The 12,765-nt window shown below is 40.2% G+C and overlaps 2 protein-coding genes across 8 annotated transcripts in view; both read left to right on the forward strand.

Annotated features, from left to right (window-relative positions):
- The first annotated feature begins 6 nt into the window (after positions 1-6).
- dcaf1 (ddb1 and cul4 associated factor 1) lies at positions 7-7,711 on the forward strand. Of its 2 annotated transcripts, none has more exons than XM_032521945.1 (11): positions 7-491; positions 599-797; positions 1,096-1,178; positions 2,002-2,086; positions 2,188-2,421; positions 3,266-3,359; positions 3,760-3,864; positions 4,049-4,122; positions 4,221-4,316; positions 5,093-5,366; positions 6,270-7,711. In XM_032521945.1, exons 1-11 carry the CDS (start codon positions 223-225, stop codon positions 6,323-6,325), a joined length of 1,569 nt encoding a protein of 522 aa, XP_032377836.1. In that variant the 5' UTR covers positions 7-222; the 3' UTR covers positions 6,326-7,711. The 2 variants fall into 2 exon arrangements, with proteins under 2 accessions (XP_032377836.1, XP_032377838.1); XM_032521947.1 differs by having other exon boundaries at positions 5,096-5,366.
- A 3,376-nt stretch (positions 7,712-11,087) lies between these two features.
- Positions 11,088-12,765, forward strand: part of dock3 (dedicator of cytokinesis 3) — a 48,024-nt gene continuing 46,346 nt past the window's right edge. For 3 of the 6 annotated variants that reach the window (XM_032521872.1, XM_032521878.1, XM_032521875.1), the window contains exon 1: positions 11,089-11,834. In XM_032521872.1, coding sequence (XP_032377763.1) covers positions 11,798-11,834 — 37 coding nt within the window. In that variant the 5' untranslated portion in view covers positions 11,089-11,797. Of the gene's footprint in view, positions 11,835-12,765 lie in introns of all 6 variants that reach the window. The other 3 variants (XM_032521873.1, XM_032521874.1, XM_032521876.1) reach the window with 2 other exon arrangements.

Here is a 12,765-nt window from a genome sequence, read left to right on the forward strand (position 1 = left end):
TCTAGCAATTTACAAACACGTCCCTCTACATCACAACCCACTTCTGTGTCTTCTACTGCTTTCCCGTCAACGTCTGTCCCTATCTGTAGCAATGGCTCACCCCTAATTGGACGAATCATTTTCTCTCGTGAACGGCTAGCGGCGTGTGCTACGGTTAGTTGCAAGAAACCTCGGGTGCTGAGGCAAAAGTCTGACCACGGGGCTTTTAGCCAGAGTCCAGCCATGAAGAAGCAGTTTGACAGGCACCTTCCCTCCCCCCCTGCATTAGATAGCATCATCACAGAGTACCTGAGGGAACAGCATGCACGCTGTAAGAACCCTGTGGCAACATGCCCACCTTTCTCTCTCTTCACCCCCCATCAATGCCCTGAGCCCAAACAGAGGCGCCAAGCACCTATCAACTTTACATCCCGACACACACGGAGGGTTATATATCCTAAATATGGAGGAGTGGATGGAGGTTGCTTTGACAGACATCTCATCTTCAGTAGGTAGGTGGCTTTGCTAGACTCACGTTTCCTTCCTTGGGACACAACGTAGGACTACTAGATCGTCCTCAACAACTATTTCTCCACATTTTTTATTTTCCATTTCCCAGGTTCCGTCCCATCTCCGTGTTCAGGGAGGCAGACGAGGATGAGAGTGGGTTCATGTGTTGTGCCTTCTCAGCTCGCGAGCGGTTCCTGATGCTCGGGACGTGCACAGGGCAGCTCAAACTCTACAATGTGTTTACAGGCCAGGAGGAAGCCAGCTACAGCTGTCACAGTTCAGCCATCACTCACCTGGAGCCCTCACGGGTTCGTAGAGAAAGCTACTAGTATAGCAACAGTTGTGCGCTATTCCTTGCTGTTGTTGCAGAATGGATTCTTATTTTCTTGTGTGTAAGATAATCAAAGCCCCCTCTACTTTTACTTCTAAGTAGATTTGGAGTTTACGTTGATGTCCAGTTGTTAAACCTTCTGGTTTTTAATGAGCAAGAAGGAGTAGATGTGATGAAACCGGTTCAGACACACATTATCATTCCAAGCAGAGTATGTTTATATACCAAAAACCCATGTGGAGGAGATATTTAATCATCACATTTTGCGTTTTCAGGATGGTTCTCTGCTCTTAACATCAGCCTCTTGGAGTTACCCTCTGTCTGCACTGTGGGGCATGAAGTCAGTCTTCATCATGAAGTAAGTGATGTTCGCATAAAAGAATAAAACCCATATTTATTTACCAGCTACATTTAAATTCTTAGAAATTGAAACATTTGCAATGCAATGTACAACATGAATACTGTCTGACCATAGACTATCGATTAACAGATCAATTAAGCCTGTCTGTGATCCCACTATCTCAATGTATGTGGTCCTCTCTGCTAGGCCTTTACAATTCGGGGAAAAATATGAATCATGATTCTTTTGCTTAGAATTGATATCACGATCAATTTCTTTGACCATGACAAAACAAAACAAATTTGCAGTACCAAACATAGATTGTCTTTGGCACCTATAGCACATTGCGCATAACCACAAGCCTGTAATTGCAAAGGCTTCAATGCAGAGAAGGGAGAGCATTGCAGCGCTTGGGAGTACTTTAACATCCATTTTATACAGTCTATGTTTAAAACTCATAGAAGAAAGTATTTTTTTTTAAATTGAAGTTATTTAAACATTAAATCGGGAATATGGTGAATTGAGATCACAATTTTACAACTATTAATCGTCCAGGCCTACTCTCTGCCCAATGTTACAGCAGCTTTATGTTGTCAAAAGAAGGAGCTGACCAAAGGAGATGACATGCTGTTTAATTATGCACGCTTGGAGCCTCAGTGCTGCAGTCTTAAGTTCATGGAACACAAGCACTTAGCACCATAAATCTGTCAAATTTAGCCAAGGCAATACTGGGATTTTTTTTACAATGTTTTTAACCATTAAGTAACAACTGTGCTTTTTATACTCACACTGGCTCCTTGTTTTTGATTAAATGTTGAAATTTTGCTCTTTTTGTTGTCAGGCATTCATTTCTGGGCGACCATTATGTGGAATTCAGTAAGCTTTCACAAGATCGTGTCATTGGGACTAAGGAACATATAGCAAGGGTACGTATCTCAGCATTATTTAAACATAATGAAATGATAAATATAGAAAAACAATACCCATCAATGGCGAAGGTTAACATTCAGGCTTTCTCTTTTGCTAGATTTATGACATCCAGACAGGTCAGGTAACTCTGACTCTAAACAACCCAGACCTGGCTAATAACTACAAGAGGAACTGCGCCACCTTCAACCCAACAGATGACCTTGTGCTGAATGATGGCGTGTTGTGGGATGTGCGCACGGCTCAGGCCATCCACAAGTTCGACAAGTTCAATATGAACATCAGTGGTGTGTTCCATCCCAATGGCCTGGAGGTCATTGTGAACACAGAAATTGTATCCTTGAGATTTAAATAAGATATAGGGAGTACAGTAGGAGATAGCCTAACTGTTTTTGGAGTTATTGTTTTTGTTGATGGCAAGACACTTATTTACTGGGAAAAGTAAAGTCAAACCAGACTCATTCCTAATCTAAATAAACAAGAGTATACAGCCATGCTAGTGGCTGTATACAGGCAATATAGGCAATTAATTGAAACTCTCCGTTTTAGGGCCTGTCTCTTTAAGCTTACCTTCCAAAAAAGCCCCGTCTTTCCTGACTGACCAGCGTTTCCAGTTCTTTTTCATCTGCGGTTTCGGCATCTCAGTGGCGTCTAATGCCGGAGAATGACTGTAACAGCACTGTAGCAGTACTTTCTACCTATATATAGTATAGTTGTGACAAGTCCTAACAGCTAGTTGCATTTGTCTGTGGATTGAGCGTTTAATACTTTCAAAGTAATTTTAAAGCAACTCGACATGCTCTATAAAAAAGACGTAATCCTTTTGAAGAATAGAAAATGGCTCTATTATTATTTTGGATGGGTAACATCAAAATATGGTGAAAATATGTTGCAGCATTTATAAGACTTATATCGGTCTTTTTTAATGAATTGCTAAAAATTCAAAGTAAGTGATTGAATCATTGTGGTTGACCTGGATTGTTTGAAGTGTTTAAATTTGTAGTCACTTAAATGATGACTGTTAAGATTTTCTTTCACTGCTTAACATTAAATATTTATTGCACTGAAAATTGATTCCATAACCCGGGGGATGGTTGTAATCGCTGTGTAATTAAATTTGTAGCAGATTAAGTTGATGAAATGAAAAAGAGTGTCATGGTCCTTAGTTGGAGTTTTAGTGGGATCTGCGTACCTTCCACCTCCTCCACACCGTTCCCGCTCTGGACCAGTGCAGAATAGTCTTCAACAACAATGGCACTGTCATCTATGGAGGTAAATACAGAAGCCACTGCATTATCGTGATCAGGTAGAGCATTTGGCATCAAGCCTGCAACTGGCTCCACAGTCAGTGCAAGTGTGTGAAAAGTGAGTGAAAGGCTGGTAACTATGAAGCAAAGTGAGCATGTGTGTGTTTGTAGAGCAGTGTGAACAGAGCCTGTAGAGGTGTGCGTGTGTGTGAGATATGCTACCGTCACTCCAAGCCAAATGGGCAGAAGGACTGGCAACAGAGAGAACCAGCTGGTTCATGGCACCTCACAGTAAGAGCCGTTGGTGTGCCGTAATGGCTCTGCTCATGCAATGACCACTTGGACATCTCGAGAGCCCGAACCACAGCTAACCAGCCACAGTTGTTATTTACTCTATCTCATACTTTGGCCCTTTGGTTTTGCAGCAATGTTGCAGGCTGACGATGAAGACGACATGATGGAGATGCAGATGAAAAGTCCATTTGGTTCATCGTTCAGGACCTTTAATGCCACGGACTACAAACCAATTGGTAAGGTGTCCTGCCCTCACCTCAATTTAATTGATCTTTTCTCTAAGTATTTCACTATAATTAAGGGCTTGTTATGGAGATCCTATTTTTGTCCCATGCCTACTGTACACTGTAGTAGTTGGTAATCATGTAATTTTAATGTAATAGTTTCAGAAATAGAATTCTGTCTCTGTTCTCTTCCCAGCCACTATTGATGTCAAGAGGAATATTTTCGACCTTTGCACTGATACCAAAGACTGCTACCTAGCTGTGATTGAGGTGAATTTTTGTCATAATGCAGCTTTAGAAATTTGGGATAATTAATTTGACTTTGTAAATATATAAAATAATTAAATTTCTTCCTGCCTGTCCTGTAGAACCAAGACTCTGTAAACACTGACACAGTGTGCAGACTATATGAAGTTGGCAGGCAGAGACTTGCAGAGGAAGAGGAGGAGGACGAGGATGATCAGGTTCGAACTTTGTTCTTTTATCCGGATGCTGCTGTGCCTCTTTGGTTCCTTTAGGCTGCTACAAAAATGAATTGTAATTTTTTACTTTTTTATGCCTCCATTCAGGTGACAGCCGTGGCTAGAGGCATTATATTTTTGGGTTGTCCGTCTCATTCTTGTGAACGTCATATCTCAAGACCCCTTGGAGGGAATGTCTTCAAATTTGGTCAAAACATCGTTTGAACTTAAGGATCAATTGATTAGATTTTAAAGCTTAAAGATCAAGGCCACTGTGACCTTACGTCTATCCCATTCTCATGAATGTAATATCTCAGTAACGCCTTAGGACTCCGCTTGGACTTAAGGATGAACTGATTAGATTTTGGTGGTCAAAGAATGCCGTTTTGGACATAGCTCCAAAATGTCTTCGCTAATTATGACAATTTCACAAGCGTCTAAGAGGATAAAATTAAAAAGTGACAACATTTTATATCCCAACAGACAACTTCACTGTGATGTGATAAAATGTTGCAAAAACACTTTTTAACAACTTAAATCAGAAATGGAAGCCCAGACATTTGATTGGATACTGAATTGTTGACACTACTCTTGGTTGCCTACTTTGAAACTGTCGATTGTATAGATCTTGTGTACTGCTGTTTTGGCATGTTTTGCTAAAAAAATACACTTAATACCTTTTTATGATATTACTTTAAATTCTTCTCTACACATTATGTAAGTCAGGACAGATATGGATGTAAACTGCAGTGATTCTAGTTTTGTCATCTGTGCACCAGCAGGATGACGATCAGGAAGAAGATGATGACGATGATGAAGATTCAGACGACGACGTTGATACAGATCCCCTTATCGCTGAGCCAGAGAATGAGAACGGCGGAGAGGATGAGGATGATGAAGAGGAGGACGATGGAAATGATGAATTCTCTCCCTCTGATGAAGAGGTGGCACGCATTCTCGAAGAGGATGTTGACGTTGGGGACGACGATGATGAGGATGACAATGACGAGGATGACTCTGATAATGACGACGTTGATCTGGATGGCGACAATGGTGTGTAGCGCTTCAAGTGAACTTTTGTGTGCGGAGTCTGCAGGTTCTTATAGAGTCTTACAACGTTTAAGCCTTTAACATGTCCTAACTACATATTTTTTGCCTTCTGTTATTCATTTCTGTATTGTTTAGTTTAGTTTTGTTTTGAGTTGTTAAGTTGTGTTCATCGTACCTGAATAGCTATGTTAGCTTGATTTCACTTCAGCTTAAAGCTGGTGTAAGGTTTATCTGCAGTTGTTGTCAGAGCAACAAATCCTTAAGCCCAAATCTACAAAAGCACAGGGTTAAATCCCATACAGAAAGTTAGACATAAATGACTCCTTCCTTGGGTTTAAGATGAAGACCTAAGCTAAGATAAACCTTTTTTGTTCCCCAAAGGGGAAATGTAGGAAACTGGGAAATTTTTATGTGTGTGTGTATATATATATATATATATATATATATATATATATATATATATATATATATATATATATATATATATATATATCTCTATCAATTATGTTGATCATGGTTTCAACTTTCCACTCATGTTGCCTTTATTTCAAAATAACACTTTACTGTTATTGAATTGGTTAAATTTACTGCATGAGAATTAACAGGATCCTTAAGCATGAAATGAACATGTTAGCCTGGATATGGTAAGCAACATTTGAAGAATGGGCCCTTGATCTGCAGTCTCCACTAAGTGAAACAACAAGGCTAATTTTTAGTCTCTGTGTTTTCATGTTTGTCTGGTCACTGTGAGGAAATGTTCATTCCTCGTTGAATTTAAAAATGCTGTCTTGGTTTATTCCAAAGAATGAACTTAAAAAAAAAAAAAGGATGTAGTGCTTTTTCACATTTTCTTTTAGTCTTTATCCCCACATTTTCTAAATCTGTGTTTGTCTACACCACAAACAGACAGTTCCGACAACTCTGACCTGGAGGATGACATCATCTTATCCCTGAATGAGTGAGGAGCCACTGGTGCCTGGGACCGTGGAACCGGACAATATGTCAAGACTTCTGCCTCATAGACATTTGAACTGCAGAACAGGAGGCAAGAAAAGAGGATAATATCAGCAGACAAGGTGGGAGATAACTTTGGAGCACTGCCAGTTTGAAACAGTAGGTGTCTGCAGTGACAAGACCAAGGAAGAACAACCTCATAAAGGAGGTGAAAAACTAATGCACACAAATTGACTGGTGGGCAAAAATGATTGTAAACAATATAGTTTTATAAAAGAAATGGTGGGCTTGATGAGAGAAATTGCCAGTGTGTAGATGCTGTGAAGACGAGTTTTATATTTTATCACATTTACGGCTTTTAAGTGAGCGTCTTCATTTGATATTGATCCACTCACTTTGTAAGCCTCCGTTTGCTAACAGATTAGTGTTTGTATGGAAAAAAGGCTTACATTGCAGTCTTGTGGGTTTGCATTTGGGTGGCAAAGGATACAATGCATCCCCAAGCTTGTATTTTGCCAGATCGCCTGGAAAAATCACCAGAAAGTAATAAAGCATTGAATTAGGCAGCTGATAATAAAGCTGTAATGCACAAACATGCTCATGGTTCATTAAGCCTAAAACCTGCCTTCAGGATTCACTTTCACCATAAACCAATAGCCAAAACGCCACACACAGCAGTGCCATTCGTAAACGTCTGCTTCTGATTTCATTACGTAATTACGGAGATTAAATGAGCTTGGTTCTCTTGTATTGCTGAAGAAACCAGTGTGGACGCTGTAACAACATTATTGACACACCTGCTCACTGTCAGCACATGACAGGCGAATTGAGGCTTCTACAGCTTTCTACGATTGTGATATTTTACAAACCTTTATTGAGCCACACAACGATTTGGCTTTAGTGGATGTTTCCTAAAATGATTCCATGGCTTTGTGCTGTTGACAACAGCATACATCCAGTCATACAGTGAAAATAATCTTATGTTAGAAAACTGGGGATTTATCACAGTGACTTTGGTTCAGGACTGATACTATAGTAAACCTCATCCCTTGGACTAAAATCTCTTGTTAAATATTGAAAGAGAGCTTACTTTAAAACATTGGAAATAAAAGCTGGTGGTCAGCAAATTGTTTTCATTTCAAGTTTAGAGTTTTCTCTGAGTGGAGTGTCAGGAAGCTTCAAACCCAACATTGTGACAACAAATGCCTTTCAATTGCACACTTTTTGAAAGCAGTGCAGACATTGATTTTTCTTGTTTTTTGCCTTGCATTTGTTCATTTTACCTGTTTTCTTTCCTATAAGAAGACTTTGATGTTGAGTTTCTTGAGACAGTTTATGTACAGCTTGTATGTATCTAAAGTATTTTTACTATAAATAAAGCCACAAAATTAGCTTTGTGTGTGCTAGTTTTAATAACGTGTGAATGATGCTCGCAGCAGTAGACATTTATTAAGCTGGGTTTTTACCTTTTAATCTTCAAGAAAACTCTTTAGTTTTTCATACCGCCCATGGCTGCTGTACCTGTATTCACCCTCTGTCTGAGACACTGTTGTAGCACCTTTCTCTTTGAACCCCCTCCCAAAAAAGCCCAGTCTGCTCTGATTGGTCAGGATTTCCGGGTCTGTGCTCTCTGTGTCTTTGCACTGTCCTTTGCAGCCAGGAGACTGACTGTAATGGAAAATAGCATTACTTTCTACTGTAATAAAACCAAAAAAAGGCTATCTGAGGAATCTGATCCAAAATTGAGGAGAACTTAACATCTGCAACCAAAATTAGAAGTTTATCTGACATTAGCATTTAACTAGATGTATCGTGCTTTGAGCGGATGACCAGATATAGAAATCTGTCAAAAGATGACTACAGTAGAAAAAACATTGGAGAGTTTCCAGAAAGGTCTGAAACCTGAGGTTGTTGCTTACAGGATTACTTTTACACATATTTACCAAATTATTTGAAACTTTGGTCATGTTTAATATGAACAACTGACACTAACATTATACATATATAGGAAAAAAAGACACAATAGGTCCCCTTTAAACATGTGGCTCTTTAAAAGGAAGAAAGCAAGAGCGCATGCTGACACTTGGGGCAATATCAAGGTCTAATTCACACACAAACTTGATAATTATATTGTGTCCCTGCAAGCAAGGAGCTCCTAAAGGGAACTTTTAAGTAAATATTTGCAACTGTAGGGAACTTTGGCTTTATAGAACTCAGGCGATCTGTACTAATGGTTTCACAGCAACCTTCTTAATAACCAAAGGAAATAATTGTTTGTATATCTTTGTGTGTGACTTGCTGTGGTTAGTTGGTCTTTGTTTGATCTGTCATGCTGTACTCCGGTTTCTCTTGCAAAACAGATCCACCTCGTTAGATAAAGGTATGATATGTTAATTCTGTTAAAAGTCAGTGTGCCTTTACATTAGGCAAAAAAAGGCTAATCGATTTATCAGTAAAGTTAGGTTTCTTAAATGTCTAAAATAAGAATACAATGCTTCTTTTAAGTTAGAGACACTGCATGAAATAGTGCTAATAGACAACCTGCAAGGGAAAGTGTGCACATGCATTAAGAATGAGAAGCTGAAGAATTTAGACATTTATATCATTCATATATAAGTTGAAGTAATTGTTATTGCCCTTAACATGTTTGAATGTGTAATGTTTGAATTGTGCATGCAGGATTTGCCGCAAAACTTTCCTATGGCCTCCCTCCACCACAGTTAATAATAGAACACATTAAAATAGTCACTAGAATCACAATTAGAAGGATGTAATATGTGTTCTAAATTCAATGTGTCTGTTGGTGGCTGCACGCACCTGTGTCCATGTGCACAGACAATGATTATATGCGCAGGGACCACAGAGTGCATGAAATGTATAATCCTGAGGAGTGTAAAGAAATAAGAATGTTTGTGTGAAGGCAGGTGATGGATGAGTTGGTAGGACATGCTTCTTATTACCTCCTTGGCTGGCTCTTATTGCCTGCTAGCTTTGGGAGTGTTGAAACGGATAGCAGCTCTCACTGTATTAGGCAATCCATGTTTGCAGTGTACCAGTGTCTCATCCTCACAGTGCTGCTGCATCAGAGCTAAATGTAGCCACTGAGCAATAAAATATTGTCAGAAAAATGATATGTGCAAAAGGCACTTGTCAAATCTTTCACCATTTCAAATGCCCTTTGTGCCAGGTTTAACGTGTGTGTGCAGTAGTCTCACTTAAGCACATTTTCAGCAAGTGTGATGGAAGCTTAAAATGTGTTATATATATTTTTTTCTCCAATGTTTATTAGCTGGGATGCATATTTACCTTACAAACCCTCCCAAACTCCTCCAGCTTTATGTATGTGATTGGAACACCGCCCACAGTGTTCCACTTGAAGTAATAGACAGATGGGAGTCAGTCACATAGCGTCGCTATGATGGAGAGAAATTACCCTGCAGAATTCTGCCCTCCCTCCCACACTACATCAAACTCACTAGACGCTCAATATTCACCAAATCACTCTATTTTTCTAGTCATGATTGCCTTGTCTATAGGATGAGACGGCTTAATGCACTGAAATGACCAGGCATGCATTGAGCAGTGAGATACTGTATGACAAAGATATTTGAGACTAAAACTGAATATTAATCAGGTTTAAAACAGCTCTTAGAAGTATGTTCTCTTCCCAAGGCATGCTGATATTTAAATCTTCAGATCTTGGTGAGACAGAGGAACATTTTAAGGTAAAATATTCCTGAAATGTTAAGGCTGCGTTTATTGACTATGTTCTTTCTAACTGCTAATCACTCGAAGGTCATATTGGTGGATTTGCGTAGACTGTTTACTCCACAGGTTTGAAGCTTCACAGCAAAGTAATTTGCATAGTGTTCATCATTACACCACAGCCTGTTTTAACTGCAGTGACTCACTTCATGATACACCAGTGTGCCATAAAGTAAAATAAATTCATTGCATCACATATGTGTCTTTACAATTCAAATCTGTCATCTTACAGGCAAACCGTTTCCTCTAAATTGGTAACACATGGTGGGTGTTTTATAGGCCGATTACCGTATTCCTTTTTGGTTTTAAGTCTTTAAAAGATAAATTAGTAAGTCTATAAATGGTTTCAGGATTGTGCCATTATGGTGGCTTCAAAACAGCACTTTGAATTTACAGAAAATATAAGCGATCAGTTAAACTGAGTTAAAAAAATAAATATACATATCCTCCATTCAAGGTATTGAACTCACCACTTGATATGAATTCAGTTACATCAACAGATAAAACTCAAAAACAAAAACTCAAATCTTGGAGAATGTAGCAGAGGTGTCTCAACTCAAGTCCAAATTGAAGTCAAAGCTCCCCCTCTGGTTTGCAACATGAAGTTGAATAAATAAAGACCACTACATTTTAGATTCCATCATTTATTTTATGTGAATGCCACCTATAAAACAGCCTGTGTTTGTGTGTGATGAAGGTTTAATGAGAAATCAGTTTGCCAAAACTATCCAAATGGTGAAATTGGCCTTTAGGAATTAGTTGCATCTCATCTGTGTGGGAGCATGACTGCACTATGACAAATCATCGCCGGTAGTGGGTCTGTTTCTTTGAAATGACTCAACCAGGAGGTGCTTCCCCACATGGTCTGTCCTGATCCGTAACACCGGGAGCTACTTTATGGCCAACATCCCCCAAAGCAATGCATTCAATCAAAAAAGGTAGACTGCCAGCCAGCATCCTAGCTGGAGAAGTTGCAGTTTGTGTTTGTGATGGATGCAACTGCCATGCAGAGAGTGAGAGAGAGAGAGAGGGGGGTGCATATATTTGCAAATGCTTGACACATCAGTGTTGACAAAACGAGTCATGTGACGACCACGAAGATGGCGCAGCTTATGGTATATTGCAGCTTTCTCAGTATTTTCTGAGACCAGCTCGACAGTTTGGACCGCGGAACGTTATCGCGACATACTAATTACCGCCCGATCGAGCCCGTTCACGTTGGCTGAGCAGCCTATTGTGGATCAGCTGGACTTGAACGCGATTGGATGGAAAAGAGAGAGAAACACAACGAAATGAAATAAATTTCGCTTCTAGGGAAAAGAAGCATCTTCGTTTCACTTGAAACGCGGCTGCAATAACGCCTTTTTATAGAGACAGAAAAGCCGCTCACTGTGTGCGTGCGTGCGTGCCTGCCTGCGTGAGCGAGTGTATGTGTGTGTGCGCGTTACATTATGTGGACACGGAGACTGCATCAGACTGGAGACACACGCCGGGACATAATAGAGCGGAGATTTTGAGGATTTTGATGGTCCTCCCCCCCCACCCCTTGTACACATACAAAACGCCAGTATAGCCTATTGATTAGGGTCGAGACATGTAGTCCCATGTATGAGCAGCCAGGAGAATTTGTAGCCTTTAGCCTTTTTTTTTTAGCAGCATCATCTCACGATATTGACATAATGTGGCTTGCTCTACCGGAGGGAAAATAACCAAATATGTGGATACCTACTGAAGAGGAGAAAATCGGAGTTGGTGAGTCCATGGCACCCTTTTATTGTTAATTTCTTAACGTTTGTTTTCTAGCTTTTTAATTGACTTTAATCATACTGCGTTGTGATTGCTGTTTTTGCACGAGAAACACCCAATTTGTGTTCATCGACACCCCGCATAGGCTACACAGCCCATTTGTCCTGTTATTATGCCATTACACTCAATGAAAAGCACATACACTTATAATGGCTGATGTACACGGCCAGTGACTGCATGGAAAAGGGAAGATGCGTGGGATGATACAGCCTACAACCCACCACCTTAAAGATGCTATCGCAGTCTGTACACAACCGCAGGCGTTGCTTTAAAACAGGCTCCTGCTCTTAGTTGTATGGTGTTGTAAAAAAAAGAAAGAAAGAAAGAAAATGCGTCAGTGTAGCATTTTTGCCTATTCTTCTTTTGAGCATATATGTAGAGGGGAGAGGGGAAAACGCGATTCGTGTCTAAACCACGAGGGGGCATCGTGACTGCATCCCTCCAACAGGTGTAAGCTGGAGTGAAGCTGGAGTCTACCTGTAGAAAGAAAACTGCCCTAATGCTGCAGCTGCAACGACAGGGACCGCACTGTACCACACTGTACTTTCATCCCACTTTGACCCCGAGGGAGGTGAAAAGTGCAAGATCAGCATTCCTCCATTCAGATAAGCCTTTTATGGGGACGGAAACAAAATAAATGTCAAAGCGTGCTTTGTACAGTCTAATGGGTAAAATGTGCATAGATCACGCCATAAGATACCATACGGTCATTATGAACTGCTTGCTGAACACCACGGCCGCGGCAACAATGTCTATGGCGTATGATTATCCTATAGAGCGGTTTCATTAGGGGAATGAGTCATGTCCAGATGCTCTACGGCGTGTTACTTGCAGGGGTACTCATGCTGGCTTGCATATGATATCCCCCCCCCCCCCC

This window comes from Etheostoma spectabile, chromosome 7 (genome assembly GCF_008692095.1).
Source record: "Etheostoma spectabile isolate EspeVRDwgs_2016 chromosome 7, UIUC_Espe_1.0, whole genome shotgun sequence".
In the NCBI taxonomy this organism is placed as follows: Eukaryota; Metazoa; Chordata; class Actinopteri; order Perciformes; family Percidae; genus Etheostoma; species Etheostoma spectabile.

What these genes read in the sequence shown, in the direction of transcription:
- dcaf1 (XM_032521945.1), top strand. Translation starts at nt 223, where the DNA reads ATGAAGAAGCAGTTTGACAGGCACCTTCCCTCCCCCCCTGCATTAGAT. An exon ending in AAGTCAGTCTTCATCATGAA is followed by an intron (nt 1,179 to 2,001) that starts GTAAGTGATGTT and finishes TTTTGTTGTCAG; the next exon opens with GCATTCATTTCTGGGCGACC. An exon ending in TGATCTGGATGGCGACAATG is followed by an intron (nt 5,367 to 6,269) that starts GTGTGTAGCGCT and finishes CACCACAAACAG; the next exon opens with ACAGTTCCGACAACTCTGAC.